The 25,317-nt window shown below is 41.6% G+C and overlaps 1 protein-coding gene across 1 annotated transcript in view; it reads right to left on the bottom strand.

Annotated features, from left to right (window-relative positions):
• Nucleotides 1-25,317, bottom strand: part of KCNH5 (potassium voltage-gated channel subfamily H member 5) — a 355,340-nt gene that overhangs the window by 14,995 nt on the left and 315,028 nt on the right. Inside the window, exons 9-10 of the mRNA XM_040411687.1 lie at nt 22,772-23,024; nt 9,594-9,790 (exon numbers count right to left, since the gene is read on the bottom strand). Of these exons, the coding sequence (XP_040267621.1) occupies nt 9,594-9,790; nt 22,772-23,024 (450 nt within the window). The remainder of the gene's footprint in view (nt 1-9,593; nt 9,791-22,771; nt 23,025-25,317) is intronic.

Below are 25,317 nucleotides of genomic sequence, written 5' to 3'. Positions count from 1 at the left end.
TGCACTTCGGTGACACAGGCTCAGCCTGCAGCTGATGTAGGATATAGCACAAAATAACCACACTATTGATGGTTAAATACACTTGGTGATAGCTTGTGCTGGCGCACCACAAGTCACAAAATGGCCGCCGATCACCCCAGAAAAAAAGTGATCTAAAAACGCTCTGGGCAACCTCAAAAAAGTGAGCAAGTCAATACTGGCACTTCAATGATCCACAGCTGCAGATCGATCACAGAATGAAGTCTTTTGGAGGAGTTAATCACTGCCTAATCTCGCCCTAACGTCGCAGCTGCAACCTCTCCCTATGCTTGAATCAGCAGAGTGACGTGCAGCGCAACGTGACCCAAGCTTATATAGAGGCTGGGTCACATGCTGCACTGGCCAATCACAGCCATGCCAATAGTAGGCAAGGCTGTGATGGCCTCTTGGGGCAAGTAGTATGACGCTTGTTGATTGGCTGCTTTGCAGCCTTTCAAAAAGCGCCAAGAAAGCGCCGAACACCGAACCCGAACACAGACTTTTACGAAAATGTTCGGGTCCCTGTCACGGACACCCCAAAATTCGGTACGAACCCGAACTATACAGTTCGGGTTCGCTCATCCCTAATTACAAACAAGTGACAGACATATGGCTCAGATTTACTCTCAGGCTGTTAACACTACTTTGATAATCGAAACCTTTCTGATTTGCTTTAGAAATGGTTACTTTAGTTTGGTTAATTCATGCTAACAAAGGAATATAGCTATAGCTTAACAAAAAGAAAAACATTTTGGACTCAAAATTTTCTGACAAAGTAGGTCATGTCCCTAAACAACGCTACTCCTCCCATACATTTAACTAAATTGAAGCATTTTAAATTTAAAATCCACCCACGGCAACTGCAAATATAGAAAGTAAATTCGGATTGTTGGCAGGTGTGAGTCATGCTGGTAGATTTTCATCTACAAAGAAAATGATTGTGTTTTTTGAATACATAAAATGGGGTTAATTTTGTTTTATTAAGATTTACCTTCAGATGAAGCATGACCCTGGTAAGTTATTATTGGGAGTTGTTTTTTGGCCCCCTGGAGCCCCCCAGTTACGCATCCTGCATCTGTGAGAGGACGGGATTGATCTTCACATCTATTTAAATCAGCTAAGTTTCTTTGGTGTAATGCAGTGATGTTAAACTATCCAACCGGCATCCGATTTATATCAAGTATACGTTGGTATTCACACACTGTATAAGTATTTTATACAGATGCATTTTTGTCTGGGCCGCTCCAGTGATTTATTGTTTATCTATTGACTATTTTTGTATATGGCATCCTATTACCATACTGATACTAGAGGTCCCCTGATGAACCTTTGAATCTATAAGGGGAAACGCGTTGGGTTATTGTACGTTGTGTCAGAAAGTGATAGGGCTATATAAGGACAGGTTAGCCCAGGTACGTGGACAGAGTACACCTACCTTCAAGGTGTGTCTCTGGGATGAGCAGTGTTGGTAAGGGCAAGAATAGGGACAGATATTTTATATCTCCATTTTACTGTCCCAAATGCACCTTGTCCTGATTTTTTGCTAACAGTCCAGTGTATTAACAGCTTATTGCACTAGATATCATGGTCCGGTCTAGGACGTTGTGTCAGTAATTGATAGGGTTGTATAAGGACAGGTTAGCTTAGGTACGTGGACAGAGTACACCTACCATCAAGGTGTATCTCTGGGCTGAGCAGTGGTGGTAAGGGCAAGATCAGGGATAGATATATCATATATTTCATTTTGATTGTCTTGCCATCCGCTGAGTATCCATGCTAGCCGTCCATTGTATTGACAGCTTTATGTACTACGGATATCATGGTCCAGTTGGTGATCATATTTATTAATTCTTGTATTTTATACTGTATGTAGATTAAAATTTATGTTTTAGGAAGTTGCCCTCAGTGATATTTAAGTTATTAATTATTAGGTGATGTCACATTGATGACATCACACTGACCAAATCCAAAACAATGATCTATTTCTTGTAGTTAAAATATTTATTACAATATATTATTGATATATATGGTAACTGGTTTATAATAACTGATGGGCAATTTTCCTGGTGTATAAAGCATTCTTCATTAGTAAATAGTCTTTGTGACTAGGCGCTATACTCCAAGATGTGTAAGGGTTGTCTGTGAAGGTTCTCATTCATCCAGGTCATGGTATATCAGTAGTAATAAGTCCAGTTGCTCTGAAATTTGTAAGGACTGCATTACTCTACACATGTTACACCTTAATGGCAGGATACAGCATGCCTGTGTTCAATCTCTGTTCATTAAGACTGTGGGTAACTTCTGTAGATTGCACGATCCATTAGGACTAATGTTCAGGGATGGGTTTTAAAGAAAATAAGTCTCAAAAGATGGGCAAAGAAGTTAATGACCAGGGCAGCAAATGGCTAAATCACTGGTATTATAGGGTAGCAGGAGTTAATTGTATATTCCTTGGTGCTCTTGGGATGTGAGGAGTAATTGCAGAATCCCTGGTGGTCTGGGTCAGTGAAAGAAAGTTCTTGGTGGTCTTCAATACATGATGCATTTAGCATGGTGTCTAGATATTACTCAGGCTTCAGTGTTTTGGACTGTAACTGGAAGATCAACAGGTTGAGCATGTCTGTCTTGGAGATCGAAGCAGAGAGGACTCTGCCGCTGTGTTAGAGTTCTCTCTAAGGTCAAGAAGAGCACTCTCAGTAAATGAATGCACTGCTTGACTACTGGGGCTGATGGTGGAGTGGTATATTTGTCTGCTCCACTCATAGGTTATTGCTGGGGATCTTGTCTTTGGAGACTCCATAAGGTCTTAGGTGATTTCATAGTTTGCCATCCTCTAACACTGGTCCTACTAACGTTGGTCCTACTAATCTCAAAGCCAACCATGATTTAAAAGGACAGAAAATCAAAAAAGGTATGCCTTTCTGCAACAGGATAATACAATTCCTAATCCATGGTATTTTACGCACACTGCATATAGGGATAATATGAGTGGTGGTCCCAGTGAGCCCTACCAAAGCTGTCCAGAATGACAGTCACAGCAGTTCCTCACTTTGGCATTTACATTGACATACCATTGTGACTGATTCTGTCAAAATTAAAGATGAAGCAGAGCTCAAGCTGTCTGGAGAGCAGCTCTCTCTGCAGGAACGGACTGCTGGAATCTGCAGTGTTTCTATAATTGTGCTTTATGACGCCTGTTACTGAGAATCTCAGAAGATTTCTGCCAAAGCTGACAGATGTTTCAACAAAAAGCTTTGGCAGCTATATAATCATCCTAATGGTGGGTCTTCATGGCCGGCTCTGACTGCTTGCTAACCACTGATGTTCTGTCAGTTTATTATATCATAGGTGAGTGTGTTTGGACTGAGGTTCTGAAAAGGAATATTTCAGCTCCCTAAACAGGGTTTTCCATTGCTCCCAACGTGCCGAATTATCATCACATGACCTTTAGGCTTTGCATGTTCCTATTTACAAGATTAAGTAATTGCAGGGGTAAATCTAAGGGTCGACTGCGGAATGTAATTGGCCCTGGAAAAAAAAACTAAAATTGGACAATATTGTAGGCGGTCTGAATTAATAGAAGGCAGAGCAACATAATTCGGTGAGGAGTGCAATACTGTAGTGAAGCACAAATTACTGCCCCAGCAGAACCAAATAACACAGTGCAACACAATATACTGCCTTACCAAGGTATTCAACTGTATTACCGTGCTGAGGACAGTGATACAGTTGGGTTCAACTGTTGGCCAAGTGCCAGGGTATTTTATACATTATTAGGGCATCAAAATGAATGTTTGCAACGGATGAAGGAAAGCTTTTCCATTACTTTATTGAAAACACCCTCTAAGTGAAAATGTAAAAAAATGTCCTGTAATCGTGAACTTAATGAATGGTCCAGACTGTAAACAAAAGCAATTACTGTTTCATAGGAGGCCAGCTCTGCAAAAATGTCACTTTCTTTGTCCATTCTTGAAAGTTAATTTATTTGATACAGATTTCTTCTGAAGAACTAAAATAGGAGCTTCTGCCTTGTACAGCAAAACAGCTAAAGACCATCCCACATCACTCAGGATTTTATAGTCAGAGGTGACTGCAAGTTTTACTGGACATCCGATTCACCTGAAGAGCATCATGTACGTGACTTTAAACTGATTTTGGTGATACATTAAAAATGGAACTATGTGCATTTTAGCTAGAAGTATTTTATTTTATTTTTTAAAAAGTTCGCTAACAACAAGTGATTTTAGTTTTAAAAAATGCAATTGCTAGTTAATAAATTGCTTAAGAAGAAGCTACAGTGATTATTCTATGTATTTTTGTTTAAAAAAAATAATTATTCAATGGTTTTCTTTTTTTAAAGCCTATGGACACCTTTGCATTGTACCCATTTTGAGCTAAAAATATATTTTTTCAATTGGTCTTTATTATAAATGTTGAGCCCCTTTCTCTTTTCAGCCTTGAGAATCTCTAGTACCAGGCTGTGTTTTTACTGTGTTCCATCAGGCAGCTAAGCTGATGGCTCCTTATCTCTGATCACTGACCTTATAAACACTCATTATAGATCAATTCTTATCTTTCTGATAAAAATGTGGCTTAAATAAGTGTTTTAAAGTTATTTATAATTAGAGATAAGGGTTATTAGATGACTGGCACAATGTGAAAGTATGATGTTCACAGCTAGGCTATTTTTAAAGACCATTTGAAAAACTGATTTCAAGCCTAAAATGAGTAAAATGCAATCATAAACAAATTGCCCCTGAAGGTGTATATAGCCTTTAAAGTCCCTTTGTGTGTTCTGCTTCCTTTCTCACTCAGACTTTCACTTTGGCAAGAGAGTTAAGGGGATCAGTGGCTCAATTAGCGCATCATACATTATACTGATGAGTGCACTGTTCTTCTGTGGACATCTTGATCTAAGACCTTCAAGAGAAAAATAGAGCTGTCTTACTATCATCCCAATTCTACTTATCTACTATTACACTAACATATACCATCTTCACTCACAGCAGCAGTAAACAGACAATGGAGTAGCTATCTATATAGGAGTTCTTTTCATTTGTGTTGGCTACAGAAAGACAATATTTTGTATTTTATTTCCAATGTCATAGTACAGCCGAAATGAAAATGAAAATCAGTCAAAAATTAAAACAAAAATTAGTTTTCTATGAATATTAAGTTAAAAAAAAATACTCCCTTTCCTATTGAATTGTCCCTTTAAAGGGGTTCTCTGCTTTGGATAATCCTGTTATGTTAGGGTCCCCCATCACAGAATGTCCTGTTCCCAAGAACCCCAATGGTCAGTGTTCAATTTCCCTACAGTGCTGCCAAAGGAGAAATTAAGTATTACACGGTTCCAATTAAAATAAATGTTCTGTCTGTGTAATGCATGGATGTTCTCAGTCCTCCAGAGAGACAGGCACTCTTTGTAACTGCTCTTCTCTTTCGCCAATAGATGATTACAGTCCTTAAATGGGTTATGCCATAATTGATGTTAAAAATTAAAATCTGACATCAACTAGTACATGACAATCTCATTCCTCACATGGATCAAGAAATCTCTCCTTCATTGCTCCAATTGTTCTGCTAGATTTATTTCGGATTAGCAGCTCAGGGGGCATGTCCTTTCTTAGGGTCGTGTCCTTTCTCAGAAAGGGTGACCTTTCCGCTCTAGCTCTTTCCTTGTAAATGTCACAGCTTTAAACAAAGACTATGCTGGGGACCATTGAAAATTTAAACTGAGCATGTGTGACCACCAGTGGACAAGAATCCTATAGTACAGTCCTATATGACTATAGGCCAATCCTATAGTTATGTCCTATTGGACAGTCCTATAGTAGAGAGACTATAAATTAGACACTTAATATGGTGCTCAGGAAGCGATCAGCAATGTAGTTCATGTAGTTGGAAACTGATTAATTTCTGGTCCTGGAACAGTAACATGCATTGGGAACTGAAGCTTGGGCAAGAATGGCTACCATATACCTGCACGACAAATGCAATATCGTTATCAATTTGTATAAAGATAAGAAAGAACCTATTGTGTAGGTGCATATTGCATCATAAAGACTTGATCTACCAAAAACTCAGAAATTAAGACATTACTTTAAAAAGGCTGTCCCCTCTGGACAAACCCTGTCCATATGGCCTATAAGAGCATGTCATAGAGGAACCCCTGCTATATGCCAGAAGGGACATGTGCCCTGGCAAACCTTGCATGATAATGCATTACAGCTGGGAAAATGCCTGGATATGTCTTCCTTCAGCTGGGAGTGAGAAAAGCTAGATGATCAGCTGGCTGTTTTTTTTTTTAAACAAACATTTTCCAGCACCTCATTAGGGAATTCTGAGAGGGGGTCTCCCATTCCAGACCCTATTAACCAGAGTCAAGAGCATCTCTTGACTGGGAGGACTAAGTCAGTAACTATGTGCATGACATCGACATCCCACCGATTGCGTAATGCTTCAGTGCTCCTGAATGGGCGCTGCCCGGAAAAGGAGTACTTTGCTGCTTGATTCCCGCTCAGATTACAGAGTGTTGAGTGTTCCACCAGATAATAGCCTGGGACCCCTGGTCCCATGACCTTCAAGGTATCCAGAACCAACTGGTATATCTGAAGACCGTCTACCATACTGTTTGTTCAGAAGTAAAATACAATCAAATAGCCAGTAATGGCTCTCCAGCTCCAATGGGTGGATTTTTTTTCCTAGTGTCAACGCAATCATTTCTATCTAGTGCCTGAGAATTAATTAAACCCACTTCCCACTGCTTCTTCCCTCGAAGCAAATGTAATGATCCTATTCCCAAGCCAAAGAAACGCCGGTTTTAAGATTTTAATCAGTTTCAAACACACTGAAATGAGGAAAAAGTGAAAGATTGATGTACTGCATATAGTAGGAGTTTTCAGCTTTAAACCAGAGCTGTTGTACAGCCTTGGGATTTCAGTTAAATGAAATTGACGTCTTGCATCACTAAGTTCGCACAGAATTCCAAACTACGAAAGCCTAAAGCACTGGGAGCAAATATAATAAGTAGGAAAAAGTAATAGATCTCTTCAAATTAACATATCTAATCCTTTATGCGGCAAGGGGTCATTCACAAGGGCATAGCTTTAAACGGTGGAGAGCGATCCTGGATCCTAAGGTGGCCCAAAAATCCATGCAACCCATTATAGTTATAGTTTTTTAAAGAAATCACTCCACATATTAACACATGGTAACAGTCCCAATTTGGCTGGGACAATGCCATAAACCGGGATGAAAGTGACATGTTTTATGCAAATTTATCCAAGCAGTGGGTATTTGGGGCAGTCCCAAGGAAGCACTTAAATTTTCAGATTTAGAAAATTTTAATTGTGGTAAGTATGCACATATAGATCATATAAATATGAATAGCTCCCGATTTGGCTGGAAAAATGCCATAAACCTGGATGAAAGGGACATGTGTTATGCAAATTTACCCAAACAGTGTGTGTTTGGGGCAGTCCCAGGGAAGCTCTTAAATTTTTTGATTTTAAAAATTTCAGTTTTTTGGTAAGGGCGCACATATTAATTTGATAAAGTGTCCTTATATCACTTTTTTGCCATTGCCTTATTTCACTAAGAGTACGATTTTACAAATAACTATTATGGAAACATACCATATAGCAAGTAGCCTGCACTTTATCAGGGACTGTTATCAGGGACTGTGACTGTCTGTTATGAGGGACTGTGGCTATCATTGTTATGGGGAACTGTAGCTGTCAATGTTATGGGGGCACTGTGGCTGGAACTGTTGTGTGTTCAAGGATATTAGGTTGAAGGCCAGTGTTCTCCCTAAACTGTATACTCTGAAAAGAAGAGGATTAAAACAACATACTATCAGGCCAAAAACACAAATCAACTGCTGCTTGGCTGAGCGCTAACTAAGCATATGCATTTCCCTGACTATGCATGTGGCTTACTACCAACCACTCTAACAAAATTACATTAATGTGTTTTACCTCATAACAAAAGCAAATGTCTACTTTGAGGATAGAAACTGCTTCCCCAGACAGGTTCTGTTTCTTTAGAAGGCTCTCTTTATATAATAGCCCAGTAATGAGGTGGACTGTAATGCAAAGAAAATGATTAGTGTTGAGCGAGCACCAAAGTGCTTGTGTGCTCGGGTGCTCTGGCCGTCAATGGAAGAACCCCAGGCACCCCCTGCTCGGAAGAGAAGAGGGTGTCTGGTTCATAAAAAAAGGATAGAAATTGATGGAAACCCCATCAAAATGGTTTGGAAACAGCATTAAGAGCATAGCTGGATGCGTCTTAGACTCCTATTATATACGACATACAATAGACAACCACACAAAGGCTGTATGCCAAAAGCCAGGTATGTGCAAGCCATCAATCTATCCATGAGACAGATAACAGCCAGCATACCTTACAATGGTAGCATTGTGCACTATGAGACATTCCAAACCAGCTCTCATCTGACTGAGAGCCAGTAAGTCTCAAAGTTACTTCAGATCTGTTGGATGGCTTGGGTGGACCTGCACACCTAGATCAATATCATTAGAGCAACAAAAAAAATTCTGATTGTCCCAACATAATATTCCATAACCTATCTATACAGTTTTGTCATGTAAAAACTCATTTGCATAAACATGGGCATATGGGAAAGACATGCAAATGAGAAGAATCTGCCTTATTTTTCAGCTATCATAAGACAGATAGATGGCGCTATTGGTTTCACAGTCTTATGACAAGAGAAGACTAATAGTTTTGTCAGAAGACTACCAATAGATGGCGCTGTTCATAACATCATAACTCAAGTCATAACTCATCATAACTCAAATTCTGACAAGAATATTAGACTATGAGTCTTATGACAAGCTTATTTGCGATTAGAATATTTGCGATCTACACTGAGTTATTACCCAGCTTTCCCAGTGTCAGTTGTCTATTGTATGTCGTACATAATAGGAGTCTAAGATGCATCCAGCTATCCTCTTAATGCTGTTTCTAAACCATTTTGATGGGGTTTCCATCAATTTCTAACCTTTTTTTGTGAACCAGACACCCTGTTTTCTTTAGAGCAGGGGGTGCCTGGTTTGATGCTCGGGTCTCCCATTGACTTTAATTGTATTAAGATGTACTCGAGCACCCCCGAGTATTCGGCCGAGCACTCGGATCTGCCGAGCATAGCGATGCTTGAGCCGAACAGCAGTTCCACCGAGCATGCTCGCTCAACAATAAAAATGATAGTCCCCACTACCAACCTGTCCATCATTCCATAAAATGGTCCGAAAACAGGACTTACCCTTAGCTCACCACTCTTTACTAGGGATACTCGGCTTTCCTGGGTTCCTTATTCCTTATAGCTTTCCCTGGAAGACATATAAACTTTCTAGGGCCTTGTACACATATGAGAGGACTCTTGGGAAATATAATGATCCCCTATCGTTCTTCTATCACAGCCTCACGATATACTGTACATGTATATATATATCATACTGTAGCTTTTCCCAGGTTGAAGAAACACCTACCTACAGCTCTCAGGGACATAATATATAATAGAGATTTGAACACATGTACACTGGATAAGACTTTACCCGTTTTCTCAGGTTGCAGGTCAATGTGAGGTTCCTGGAGAAGGAGTTAGCGAAGGCCGTGTAGAAGTCTAGGACTTTCAGCAAAGCTTCTCTCTTGATGATGTGTAGATCACAGTAGGTAAGCGCTCGTACATTGGCGCAGGCATGCGCAAGAGTGGTCTCCTTCCAGAATACATCTCCAAACACATCCCCCTTCCCTGCGAAAACACGAAAAACCTTAAAGGTACGTGCTGATTCCTTGGCCCTTTTCAAAACTAAAGAGTTAATAGGGATGCAGAAGACATATCAAATTATCAAAATGATTGACTGTAAGTGCTATAACTAAAAGTAGTGTAACCATTTATGAAAGGGGATGTCCACATAGCAAATGTCTCTTTTTTGAGACAGCTCTCCCGATAGCGAGTTGACCACCGGGGGTCCAACAACTGGCATGTCTACATTTTCCTTATTTTGAGGTCTCTGGATAAATGTACACAGCTGCTATTGAACTCAATGGTCGATTACATGGTCACACTACGCTCCTCAGAGCAAGAGATCCTCTTTATCTACTCTGGAGAGGAGTATTTATATCAGACATGCTGCCTTGTAGGTTGGATCCTGCTGAGCGAAAGGATACCTGTTTTTTGGGGTTCAAGTGAATTTTTTTAAAATTCTTTATGCAAATGAAAGCTTTGCCTCTCAATGCACTGAAGCCCTCATATGCATCAAGAATAAAAGTTTTTTTTCTCGGGAATGACGCAACCGATTTTCACAAGACAGGTATCATTTTAATTAGCAGGACCAACCCTACCTGGCAATATGCCTGGTTTTTTATGGTTGATCCTGTGGACACGCGGCCTTTAAGGCATACTCAGCTGGTAAAGGTGGTCTGAAATCTCTTGCAGCTGGTCTTGAGGGCACCTGTAAGTTGATTGTGACAAACTAAAGAGGAACAGTTCATTGACAAACTGAGTTCTGCTATATCTGCATATACAACACCTGGGAAAAACATGTGTTATCAATATAAATGATGAAAAAAATCATTGAAATTAGGAAACGAGCTGCCAGTTTACTGAAAGCTATGTAGCAGAAGTGTAATTTATTACGTGTATTTACAGACAGGCTGCTCTGGGATTGAAGAGTTTTCTAAATTGGATCCTTCCTCAAACATGTAATTATGTCATTTATATCGGCTCTAGAAGCGTTTAGCAAATTGCAGCTCAGCTATTGCCGACGAGACAGAAAAAACAAATATCATCAGGTCTCATACTGGAGCAGCATGAGTGGATCCATCTGGATTAATTATTTTAGGAAGCGAGAACTAACCATAAAGTCTATCTCAGACTAACTTCCCTTAGTTTTGCAGGGGAAGGCATACGTATGTGCTCTGTTATCAACCACTGTGGTTTGCGAGAAATGCAAGTTCTTCAATAGTTTTAGGATAGTTCCATACGGCATTTATTTTTGTCAGCCAGTTTTTGTGCCAATTTTTAATACAGCTGTCAGGGATTCAGAAGAAATAGACTTATACTTCTCCTACCTGGTTTGGCTTGAAAAACTGATCGGAACCAGCAATGGAGTGTGTGAAATCACTCTTAGGCCCCTTTCACACGGGCTAGTTTTCCGCGCGGCTGCAATGCGTGAGCTGAACGCATTGCACCCGCACTGAATCCTGACCCATTCATTTCTATGGGGCTGTGCACATGAGCGGTGATTTTTCACGCATCACTTGTGCATTGCGTGAAAATCGCAGCATGCTCTATATTGTGCGTTTTTCACGCAACGCAGGCCCCATAGAAGTGAATGGGGCTGCGTGAAAATCGCAAGCAATTGCTGATGCGGTGCGATTTTCACGCATGGTTTCTAGGTGACGATCGGGATGGGGACCCGATCATTATTATTTTCCCTTATAACGTGGTTATAAGGGAAAATAATAGCATTCTTAATACAGAATGCTAAGTAAATTAGGGATGGAGGGGTTAAAAAAAATAAAATAAAAAATTAAACTCACCTCATCCACTTGTTTGCGCTGCCCGGCTCATCTTCTTTCTTCTTCTTTGATGACCTGGGAGGAAAAGGACCTTTGGTGACGTCACTGTGCTCATCACATGGTCCATCACCATGGCGATGGACCATGTGATGAGCGCAGTGACGTCACCAAAGGTCCTTTTCCTCCCAGGTCATCAAAGAAGAAGAAACAAGACGATCCGGGCAGCGCAAACAAGTGGATGAGGTGAGTTTAATTTATTTTTATTTTTTTTTAACCCCTCCATCCCTAATTTACCATGTTATAAGGGAAAATATTAAAATCGACAGAATACCTAACCCAAACCCGAACTTCTGTGAAAAAGTCCGGGTTTGGGTTTGGGTCTGGGTACCACATTCAGTTTTTTCTCACGCGTGTGCAAAATGCATTGCACTCGCGTGGAAAAAAATGAAGAATGCAACACAATCGCATACAAAACTCACCCCACTCGCAGGCAAAATCATACGATTTTCCCACGACGCACCCACATCCTATCCGGCCCTCACACGCGACACCTGTGTGAAAGAGGCCTAGGGTCCATTCACACGTCCGCAATTTTTGTCCGGATCCGTTCCTGATTTTGCGGACCTATTCATTTTCAATGGGGCCGGAACAGATGCTATGTGCTGTCCGCATCCGCATTTCCGGATCCGCAATTCTGTTCCCGAAAAAAAAATAGAACATGTCCTATTCTTGTCTGCAACTGTGGACAAGAAAAGGCATTTTCAAATATAGTGCCGGCGATGTACGGTCCACGAAATGCGGAACGCACATTGCCGATGTCCGTGTTTTGTGGATCCGAAATTTGCAGATCCGCAAAGCACCCTCGGATGTGTGTGAATGGACCCTTAGGCCTCATGCACACGAATGTGTGCCGGCCGTTCCGTGCATTGAAGTCCACAATTTGCGGTCCCCAATGCACAGGCACCATCTGTGCAGTTGCCGTAATCTGTCCTCACCGCAATTTTGCAGTGCGGAGGTACGGAGAGAAACCCCACAAAAGCACTCCGTAGATACTGTATATTTGATATAGTTTATCGTTCCCCCCACGCATGTCTCCTGGCATAAAAAGTCACAAACAACGTATTTGCAACTTTTCTATCGCCATGTGTGCAAAAACATTTTGTGAAGGTGGTGTTTCTCCAAATGCGATAAGGGTGTGTGGTAAAGGCGGTCAGTAGTCTCGTCATATTTATCTTCTTTTACTCCAGTATTCCGCCCTATTTATTACATAGTAATACTTTTCGTGGCATAACCCCTTTAACTTTATATTTCTGCACTCCGCCCCTAACCAGGTGGAGCCTGGGTTGAAGCTACAAAGGACACAGAGAAAAAAGTCATCGTACTACTGGAGGGACCCAAAGGTCTCTCTGCCACAAAGGAAACCCCTGTATTATAAATGGTGCATGGTATCTGAGACCAGATTATAGCTTTTGCACTGGGCAGATTGGCCATCGACCTTACAGGGAAATTTCCCGGTGGGCCGATGTATTTTGTGATACACTCTGGTATTTGGCTCTGTTGGGGTGGTATAATGTGCCACAATATGGTATTGCTGGCCCTGCTTTCCATTAATTTGGACCCGACTACAAAACGGGGCCACTTTTAATATTTTTTCCAGGGCCACTTTAAGTTCCCAGTCCGCCCCTGCTCAAGCGTCTTGCTTGCATTAATTTAGCCAGCTGAGCCCCTCCGTCATGCAACTGACCTTGGGGTGCAGTCCCAATGAGTGATAGTGGAGCAGAGTAGAGCTGCACCAAGGCAAAACTGGGCAAGACTAATGACCCACTGAGGTCTGAAATGCCCTATCTGCTCATGATGGTTTCTAATGGACACATTTCATAAAGTTTGAAGATTTTATTATACAAGTCGGCTGCTGGATTTAACAGTACAATTATCACCTTCCCAAATTTACTATAGGTGAACATGCATAGAGATGTGGCAGTGCTGATTTTGTAGTATGTGCCATCTAAACCAATGCAGGTAAACCAACTGTGCTAAGTCGACAAATTCAGCACTGCTAAATCTGTACACTCTTTTTCTGCATCAAGAATAGCGTGTTATCATTGTGCTTGTATAAAAGATGTGACTGTATATATCACATGTAAAATCCACTTAAAGGCATTTTTCTCAGAGGACATTTTAGAGCTGTTTGAACTGCAAGAAAATGTGGAGCCGTGTTGGCGGGAGGCAGATTGCAGTGAGAAGAGGCGACCGGGGACAGCGGTTAGTTAAGTGAAACATAAATAATCAGAACACCTTCCCGGCTGCAGAACAGCTAAAGAGCTCTTTGCTTTAATGGTGTTACTCACTTTCAGACTGTAAACCTAAAATCTAATTATGCCCAGCATATGCCGCCCCAGTCACTGCATTTGTCAATGTCTTTGCAGACTTTAGATATGGAGATACATATGATAGAAAGGGGCGTAGAAAATTCTGCAACAAGGCGCCCTCTGGACCCCTTCAAACACGAGGGCCCTGGTCTTACTGCAGCCTCTGCACCCCCCATGTGCACCCATGGTCCAGCCACCCAACACCCCACTAGTTTTGTTGTAAATCCTGGCATTCCCTGCAGCCATAAGGCTTCCATCACATTTTTTTTTTCTTTTTCCTTTTTTTGCTGCATTTTTTAAGCGTTTCATTTTTATTGCAACATTTAAACAAATATTTTAAACTCCTATAGAGATGCCTAAGGAAAAAAGACAGAATAAGGCTACATTCACACGACTGTATTTTCGTTCCATGTCCGATCTACAATTTTCGGAGATCACACGCATTCAAATCTATAGGGTTGCAAAAAAAATGCAGACAGCACACGGATGTCATCTGTGTGCTGTCCACATCCATGCGGCCGAGCTGCAAATTATAAAACAAGCCAAAACAGACAAGAATATACATTTTTTCAAAGGGGCCTGGGAAAAGTGCAGGATGCACACGGATGTCATCTGTGTGCTGTCCACATCCATGCGGCCGAGCTGCAAATTATAAAACAGGCCAAAACAGACAAGAATATACATTTTTTCAAAGGGGCCTGGGAAAAGTGCAGGATGCACAAGGACCACATATGTATTTATAACCCCAAAACTATGTAGAAGCACAATCTGCGCCAGAAATACGCCTAATATAGGCGTATTTCTGCATAATAAATGACCCCCATATTCTTTATAAATACGAGGGCTTTAGAACACTGAGGGGCATGACCAGCACTGCAAAGATGCACAGAGCGGTCAAGCCCCGCACCATGGTGCACTGAAGCCCTGATAAATAGAGATGGCCTTGCGGTTTGCGGTCGTTTCGAGGTGAACTTTGCTCGTTTCGAGGTGAACTTTTGGCGATGTTCGCATATTATTTTGCATTGCGCCGAACTTTGACCCATGACACATCCATCAGGGGGGACAGGACAGCCAATTGAGACGTTTCAGCACATGGACACACCCCCACCCTAAAAGAGAACCCGATCTGGCAGCCATTTTACATTCTGTGTTTTGCCAGTGTAGGGAGCAGGGACAAACTGCTAGGGACACCAGACGCTAGCTAATAAGGCCACAAAAGTCCTTTTAAGGACTGGTATAGGTGTGCTATTGATAGGTGTGATATTCTGATGGGTGTGATATACTTATAATATACTTTCTAACATAGAAAGTATATAATAGTGCATTTGTGCAGCAGTTGTGTGCGGTTCTGCTGTGATACCGCAGCTAGATAGAGGGACAAACGCTATTGGAGTAACTAATTGCAACTGGTGTGATATACCTGTTGCCCCAATAAAAACTGATTGAGGGGTGTGATATAACTATAGAATACTTTCTAACATAGAAAGAATATAGTGCATTTGTATTGTGCAGCAGTTGTGTGCGTTTCTGCTGCGGTACCGCAGGTATATAGAGGGACAAGCGCCAATGGAACAACTATTTGCAATGTGTGTGATATACCTGTTACCCCAAAAAAAACTAATTGAGGGGTTTGATATACCTGCTTCCACAAAATACTGATTAAGGGGTTTGATATACCTGCTTCCACAAAATACTAATTGAGGGGTGCGATATACCTGCTTCCACAAAATATTGATTGAGGCCTGCGATATACCTGCTTCCTCAAAATACTGATTAAAGGGTGTGATATACCTGCTTCCACCAAATATTGATTAAGGGGTTCTATATACCTGCTTCCGCAAAATACAGAGTGAGGGGTGCGATATACCTGCTTCCACAAAATACTGATTAAGGGGTTTGATAAACCTGCTTCCACAAAATACTGATTGAGGGGTGCGATATACCTTCTTCCGCAAAATACTGATGGAGGGGTGCGATATACCTGCTTCCACAAAATACTGATTAAGGGGTTTGATAAACCTGCTTCCACAAAATACTGATTAAGGGGTTTTATATACCTGTTTCCACAAAATATTGATTAAGGGGTGCGATATACCTGCTTCCATAAAATACTGATTGAGGGGTGCGATATACCTGCTTCCGCAAAATGCTGAATAAGGGGTTTGATATACCTGCTTCCACAAAATACAGATTGAGGGGTGCGAAATACCAGCTTCCACCAAATATTGATTAAGGGGTTCTATATACCTACTTTCACAAAATACTGATTGAGGGGTGCCATATACCTGCTTCCACAAAATACTGATTAAGAGGTTTGATATAAATGTTTCCACCAAATATTGATTGAGGCCTGTGATACACCTGCTTCCACAAAATATTGATTAAGGGGTTCTATATACCTGTTTCCACAAAATACTGATTGAGGGGTGCGATATACCTGCTTCCACAAAGTACAGATTAAGGGGAGTGATATAGCTGCTTCCACCAAATATTGATTAAGGGGTTCTATATACCTTCTTCCACAAAATACTGAATAAAGGGGATTGATATACTTGCTTCCACAAAATACTGATTAAGGGGTATGATATACCTGCTTCCACAAAATACTGATTAAAAGGTGCGATATACCTGCTTCCACAAAATACAGCTAAAGGGTTGCGATATACCTGCTTCCACCAAATATTAATTAAGGGGTTCAATATACCCGCTTCCACAAAATACTGATGGAGGGGATTGATATACCTGCTTCCACCAAAGATTAAGGCCTGCGATACACCTGCTTCCACAAAATACTGATTAAGGGGTTTGATATACCAGCTTCCATCAAATACTGATTGAGGCCTGCGATATACCTGCTTCCACAAATACTGCTCTTCTCTAGGGAATCTAGGCAGGCCGTTCTGCAGGGGTGGTAGGGGTCGGGCAGGTGCACCAGGCCAGAGCCTAAGTGGGAAGTTGGAGAAGGTGTGTGGGATTACGTCAAAGGACGCACGAGAGTTGGTTGAGTGGCTCACTCAGATTTCCGCTTCTTCACCCTCCTCCTCCTCTGTATCTGCACCCTCCTCACTCTCTGCTGTGTGCACATCCAAACACACCACCACCACCATAGCCCCTCCACTCGAGTCAGAGGAATTATTTTCCCATCCATTCCCAGACCTTACCGATGCGCAGCCATTCTTGGCATTGGATTAGGAAGAGAAGGTAGCAACGGCTGCCACCCAGCGGTCTGACAACAGTACCCAGATTAGCCAGTACCCAGATTAGCCCCGCTGTTGCTGCCTACTCCGAGATCTCTAATGTCAGTGGTGGTGAAGGTGACGATGATGACGTGCCCATGGACGTCACGTGGGTGCCCACAATAGAGGAAGAGGAGGGGAGTTCAGAGGGAGAGACAGAGCAGCAGATAGGGAGGAGAAGGAGGAGAAGCAGGCAGAACTCGTAGTGCACCAGAGGCAAAAAACAGACTGCAAACGTATCTGGAGCGAGCCATCCACCATGCACAGTCACATCTTGAGCTCCCAGGACACCGGCACATGGCTCCGCAGTGCGGGCTTTTTTTAAAGTGTCAGCTGCTGACAATAGTGTTGCCATCTGGAGCCTTTGCTGTCAACGCATGAGTCACGGTAAGCCCAACAATCGCTCGCCTAGGGATTACCGCCTTAAGAAGGCACCTGGCCTCCCATCACTGAGCCCAGTGGGAGCAACGCCGTCAGAACCCACAAAGCCACACTCCCGGCGCTCCATGTCCTGGCTCTTCTTCTTCTCCTCTTTCCTCCCATTTGTCCTCCACCTTCCACCGTGCCATCGTCGCGTTCATCTGGCAGAAAGCAGGCTTCTGTGGCCCAAAAGTTTGAACGCAAATAGCTGATGATGCTGGGTAACCCTCTTGCCCAACGGCTGACCGCTGGCTTGTCGGAACTGCTAGCTGCCAACTACTGCCATATAAATTGGTGGACTCGGAGGCCTTTAGAAAATTTGTGGCCATAGGACACCGCAATGGAAAGTCCCCAGAAGGAAATATTTCTACCAGAAGGGCATCCCAGAGCTAGATGGCCATGTTCAGCAGCAAGTGAATATATCTCTGGCACACAGTGTCGGTGCCAAGATACATCTGACCACAAACACATGGTCTAGCAAACATGGGCAGGGAAGGTACATAACTTTCACTGCCCACTGGGTGAACCTTCTGACGGCTGTCAAGCATGTAACCCGTGACACCCGTGTGGATTTGGTGTTACTGCCACGGATAGCATGCAGGCCTGCCTCTTCTTCTCCTCCTCAGCTGACTCCTCCTTTTCCACTGCTACCGTCAGATGAATGCCTAATTTTTGCGGCCTGTACTCCACTGGCCTACAGTAAAATTGTTATTCAGTGACTGCCTAATGTACCTCCAGCCACATAATCACTTGTTCTTTTCTGTCAGGTGAATGCCTAATTTTTGGGGCCTGTACTCCCGTGGCCTAAAATACACATTTTCTAGGCTCCAGCAGGGCACATTTTTGAGAGCTTCCCTTTAAGACGCATAAAAATGGCCCCTGAATAAAATACATATTTTTTGTGGGAATTTTTGCCATTGATCCCCCTCTGGTATGTCGCTGTTCATGTTGTGGAACTATTTTTGCACTTCTAGTAAGTATTTGGTGGCTGCAAATATGACCTGAAGGTATTTTAGGTTCCCCTGTCATTAAAGTCAATAGGGCCCGCCACGAATGCACGGTTCGCGAACATTTGATCGTCCCGGCCGATGTTCATCCATCACTACTTATAAATAAAAAAATTCTTAGAAACAACTATTTCTACAAGACAGATATCATTTTAATCGGCAAAATCAACCCCACCAGCCGGGCAACATACTTGATTTAATGGGGTTTATCTTGCCCACAGATGCTCTTTAAAGTAACATCTGACTGCATATAAAGGTGTAAAAAGCAGCAAAAATAATATAAATGCCTACAAAAGACTGTGGGGGAGATTTATTCTGTACGTCGGTTTTAATTTGTCATGCCGGCATGAAATTCACCACAATTATTAAGAGGTGTGCGCATGATGGGCTGCTCGTGAGCCAAAACTGAAATTCCAGTGTAATGTGCGCTGGTTTTATGGCGCACATGTTTTTATATGAATCAAGCAGCGATCTTCCTGCCTGAGGCCAGCTCCTCCTGCCCACTTTTTGGAAAAGTGGCAAGGGTGTTGGAAAAAAACAAAATCTCACAAGCCAGGACTTGCTCCAAACTTTGCTACTTCTCAACTTTTTGAAGCCGTGGACACCTGCTAAATCTCCCCTATGTGTGGAGACACCTTTATACAGGTTCTCCAGGACTAAGAATAGAGGTATAATTTCTTATCGCTTAACAGTGCCACTCTTATCTATAGGCTGTATCTGGTATTGCAGTTTATCAAGGGAATGAGGCTAATCGGCAATACTAGACAACATCTATAGAGAAGTGTGATGTTACTTTCCGAAAAACAAACCTGATTTTTTTTTTCTCCCTCATCGTGGACAACCCCTTTAATACACAGATTGGTTGCTATTAAGTCATGCTCACGATGTCTATAAATATCAAGCTTAATAGAATTTACTTTTAAGAACCCAATAAAGCATGACGTTCTGCAACATTTATTCAAAAAAGACATCTCACCGGACCCCCATAGCCTGTGTCATCAGTAACAAATTGCCTGGTATGGCTCAGTCTATCACTCATGTCCTCAAGCCCACACCGACCAGAATACCAATATATCAACTGCTGACATAATTATGTTTATTAGATAAATGCGCTCCGCTCGCCCAAATATCAAGCGCTTCATCTTAACGCCTGCGAATCCTACTCGTTTAAAGGCACAAACAGCCAAATAATAAGAGAACAAGTTTCTATTAAAGAGAGAAATCCAACATGTTGCGATGCAGCGAGGCTTGAAGGAACATCTACACATCAGTCATCCAGACGGTCGTATTGTCTGCTGCACAATTTGCTTCAATGACTCCCAAAATCTAGAAAGAACAATGATCTGCGCTGAACCGAATTACTGCTCATTACCAAATTCTCAGTTCTCCTATAAGTCGTCTCCACTATTTACAAGTTTGTTGGGAACTATTAAAGTTTTCAGGTTCCTATATATTTTTGATAGTGGTTGGTCCTCCTAACAACCCCCTATAGATATGCATGCTTGGCTTGTGCATGTATTCTTAAAGGGGATAGGGGAATAAGCTGTAGCTGGCACTACTACTCTGGCACTGCATTTTCTCCTTGAAATCCACAGCCTCCATGAAATCCAACAGTTGAAAGACCCTTGGTATACACATTAAATAATGAGCCTATCATACCAAAATAAGCTTACGTTTCTGTAATATGTATGCCCACTTTACCACTTCCAAGATAACAAGAAAGTCTAAGGGAATCCAGTATACACGTGTGCAGTACCCAAGAGCAGGGTCATTGCAAAGGGTTAACTGTTCTAATGTTACATTGCTAAGTTAAATATTGTAATTTGTTGCATTTGTGTACCTAACAGCATTGTATGGACAATTAAGGGTTAAATCCTTGGCTTATGCTATTAAAGGAAATGTGTCACCAAAAATTTTATCTGACATTTAAAACCAGGTAGTAACAGATATTCTTTTTTTCTAATCTCTTTTTATATTCTGATTACAGATTTTTTATTCTGTTTCCTGAACATGATTATGGAGGCAGCCATCTTGCTTGTATTTAGAAAGCATTAGGAAAATTGCTTTACAGCAGCCCCATGGTCCATAGACACAATGCTCTGGAGAGGACCTCATTGTTTTCTATGGGAGAGTTTTCTGGGCATGCTCTGTGACCTGTGCAGAGGAGATAAGATGTGACAATCACCTATTGTGAATGGTGGATCCGGTCTTATCTGTCATTTTAATCCTGCCTGTAATGATATCACCTCTGTGTAAAGATAAGCAGGTAACTGCAGCAAAGTGATCTGTACAGACCAAGAAGTGGTGTCTATCATTAGGCTTAGTGGCAAGTGCAAAAACTGCAGGATTTTATGTTTTTTGTATATATACTTTTGTATAGGTATAGATATTGACATGGAAAACTAAAAATAATATAATCAAAAATTATTTAACAATATTTGAAACATAAAAACATGATTTAAACAACAGGTCATTTTCTGATGACACATTTCCTTTAAGTTGCCAGGAAATGGACCAGGGGCCGCCCTCTGGTTAGTTCAGTGAGTTGAGTTCAAGCTGTGTTACAGTGAGAACCTACATGTGCAAGCTAGGCCAAGCTCAGAGAAACTTCATCTGTGAGACTTTTTCAGCCAAGGAAGCAACTTCACAGACAAAGTGCTCCTGAGAGGAGATTAGAAGGCACAGAACCTACCAGGCAATACACTGGAGTCAGTCAGCAAGGCATTGTGCTTGTTTATGGCAGAGAGACCTTACTGCTGTGAGAGGGAAAATTGCCAGCGCACTCTGTCACACTTCGAAACGGTTTGGCCAATCGTATCTTAAATCTACACCTATCAGCCCTGGAATTAGCAGTAGCATTTAATAACCTCATTGCATGCCTAAAGTTCTGTTGAGAGAAGGATTGCTACATCTATCATTGCTATTGTCCGTATACTGCTATAGGGGATAATTGCACTGTGTTATATGCCTTGGAACGGCACCTTGCTATTGCTGGATGTACTACTGCTTCTATTCTGCACTTCAGTAAAGAGAGACTTATTTATTGATACCAACTGGCCTCCTATTTACCACTAGGCCGGAACTGCAATACCAGGGTGTGCCCCAAGGGAAGAAAAGGTGCGTCCTCCAGTCACTGCACGGTCCCAAGGAGAACCAGAGATAAGAATTCCACTGTGAGTACCACTCAGTACCACCCTTGGGGCCACAAACATCACTCCCATCGCTGCACATTAAATTCTTCAGTATAGTTCCAGGAGGTTTTTGCTTTTTCTGTTAGTTTTTGGACATTTTTTTTTAAATGTAATCTAATGGTAATAGAACATGAGATTGTGTGATGTCCTGACTCCTGACCTGTGAATGTGTCCAAACTCCAATACATTATAGGACTGAACAGGTTTCATCATAACTAAAGGCACAAACTAATCCCAGCACATTCTTGACTGGATAACCTTGGATAAATCTTTACATTTAGGGCCAAAGAGTATAATAAATAACGTAGACTAAGTTCTAGATGTTCTTGCATTTAGCAATAAGATATGTGGGGGGGTTTGGATAGAGTAATGGCACATTTTGTGAGAATAACTTTTGAAACTAACACAGTTATTGCTACAGGACAGTTAATGCTACACTGTAAATACTGCAGTGGACATGGGACTGCTGAGAACATGGCACTGTTTAGATAAGAAGGACACTATGTAGTGTCCATTCAAGTTTTGGAGTTGTCCTGTAAGTTCATGGAGATCACTAATCTCAGGCAATTTTTTGAAGGTGCTACTAAACCCGTCTACGTACCTCAGACCTTGCTGGGTAGATTTTCAAATTCTGCAATTGACACTTTTGAGAAGAAACAACATGGCTGGTACATGGCTCAACGTGACCATGCACCTTCAAGAGCTGTCAGACAATAGCTATTCTTCCCATCCCCCTAATGTTCATTCGAGTGTGAATGTGCTCTCAAGTTGGGAAGAAAGGAATATACAGACAGCAAAATTGTTGGGTTTGGGTAACCTCAATCTAATGTGTATGAGCACATTTAGATCTTTAGTACAGTAGATGGACTTCAAATTTTTTTGCTATTCTCTTGAAGTAAATATAGTAAAACTTTTCGGTGAAATGTTTCACATTCACATGTGGGCACCGCTGTGAAGGTCAATGTGTAGTTCAAGGTTTGCTTTACCTAGTATGGCTACCACTTCTTCATCTTGGATGACTTCCAGTGATCCTGACACCACAAAACAGAGAGCATCCACGCTTTCGCCGGCATGGTAGATGAGATCACCTGGAGCGCAATGAATTGTTTGAAACTCCACTGCCAAAGCACGTAGGCAGCCGTCACTAGCAAGACGGAAAGCTGGATGCTCATTAAAAACTTTCCTGTTCAGATGCACACAGATGTCTGCTCTCATGTCCTTGGGACATATTGCAAGAACCTGCAAAAAAATAAAAAAAATAAAAAGCTGTTATAATCGCAATAATGATAAAAGACACTACTAATGACTTTCAAATGAATGTACTTGAAGCAGCTTTACGTAATGTGTACATTTTGATGGAGTCATTATCTACCTTTAACACAATGTCATTTTTAGAGCTAACAGTTTGTGCTGCTTTATTTCTTAACCTATCTTTATAGTGGCTCCGTTTTTTCTAAAATATCCAAATATTCTGCATGGTCATGCTGTATGATAAAATCCTGCCACCACTGGAAGGACCTTAGAAGATTATTGCATACTGGGAGGAAATACTATGGTCACCATCTGGAATCACAGCCAGCAAACTCAGAAACTGCTACCAGTCTTCATTGACCACTCTGGTCAATAGGAATCTAAGGTTAACCCAAGGTTCTTCATCACAGCCTGCTGCAAGGTCGAATGCACTTGACTGCTAGGGACTCAGGTGACGTCTGCTGAGTAAGGTAGTAGAAAGCCAGTGCGAGAACACTAGAAGCAGACCTACCAGAATAAACAGGCTCCAAAGAGTAGTAGATAAGCAGGGTCAGAACCAGGACAAGGGGTTAATCTAGAATCAAGCCACAGTAAGAATACCAGGAGCATCGGTTAAAGCCAAATAAACAGATGAGGAGATAATCCAGATTCAAGCCAAGGTTGATACAAAGCAAGCCAGTCTGGCATTCAGGCACAGAAGTACAAACGGACGCTATATGCAATCCCAGTCAACTAACACTGACTGAGTAGCAGACTTAAATCCTCCACCTAGCTCTGGGATTGCACACTGAGCCAGGAACCTGATCGGCTTGGCTTCTAGTTTTACTGATAGGTCAACCAGCTAGGGCTTGATTGGTCAGCATGATAATCCTCCAAGCACAGTATCTTGGCTGGGTAAACCACTGTCACATACTGTGTCAGATTTATTAACAGTGTTCAAAAATGTTTTTATTTTATTTTTAAAAAAGGGTGTAAAACAGTTGTTAAACGCATGCATGACAGTTTTCTTGGTGTAAAATGGGCAAAACACTGGTGCATTTTCAATAGTAAATCTGCCCCAGTGTGTTATTATTGAGATCAATGCACAATATAAATGTTGCTAAGCTACGCCTATTGGTAGCAACATTTCATTTCAAAGCATGGCTATGCAGGGGATTTGGATCAGTGTATCAGTCAGAAAAAAACCAGAGCTCCAACCACTATAAAGATGGGAGGTTTAACTTAAAGAGGACCTTTCACCACTCCTGACATGCCTGTTTCACTCCTGACATGCCTGTTTGACTTGTAGTAGAAATAATAAAGGGATGTCACAACATAGAGCCATAAGAATAGATGCTCCAGAATTGTTATTACATGGGGAATGCATGAAGATATTAAAACAGGCATGTCAGGAGTGGTGCAAGGTCCTCTTTAATTACTAGTTCACAATGGAGGGAAGCTCTTTTACATACGTAGTACCAGCGGTGTGACAATGACTTATGGGGCCCTAGTCCACCATGAACACCTCTAGTAGCAAGTTTAGAACGTGAGCAGTTTATGATTATGTTGGTGTCCCTAACAAAAAAGGGATAATGCACAATAGTTGTGATGTCACAATAGTGAGATAATGTGCAGAGTGAAGTTACAGCACAAGCAAAATGTTCACAATGACGTCACAGTAAAGAAATAATACTCAGTGATATCTCAATAGTATAATAACACACATGGTGAGGTACAGAAATAAATCAGTGATAAAACAGCACAGAAATAATTCAAAAAGTAATGCACTCTGCTATTGTCCTTATATATCACCAACTGCATATATGTCTAAGTCTAGATCGGCCCCCTTCCATTGTGGAGCGCTTATTAGTACAGCCTTTAACTCCTGCCCCCTCGCCACATTTGTGTTAGGAAAAAAAATATAAAGAACTCACCTCCTCCATTTGATCATTCTGCGGTGTATGTGCAGGACAGGACCTGCGAGACATCATCACGCTGGAGCTCAGCCGTGAGCAGCGAGTGTTCACCGCGGCACGATCACATGGATGAGGTGAGTTGTTTTTTTTTTCACCGAGATGAGAAGAGTGCATTATTAATTTTGGGGGGTACTAATGGGGGAATTAATAATTGTAGGGGACAATAATGGGGGCATTACTATTACTGGGGGCACTACTGGGACATTAATATTACTGGGGGGCTCTAATGGGGGCACTATTAATTCTGGGAGGCACTAATGGGGGCATTATTTATTTATTTTTTAAAATTTATTTTTATTCATATACAAAAAATTCACTGAATACAT

Source organism: Bufo bufo, chromosome 11 (assembly GCF_905171765.1).
Source record: "Bufo bufo chromosome 11, aBufBuf1.1, whole genome shotgun sequence".
NCBI classification, from domain to species: domain Eukaryota; kingdom Metazoa; phylum Chordata; class Amphibia; order Anura; family Bufonidae; genus Bufo; species Bufo bufo.
Note: the sequence above shows the minus strand (reverse complement) of the source record. Positions and strands in the feature narration are given on the sequence as shown.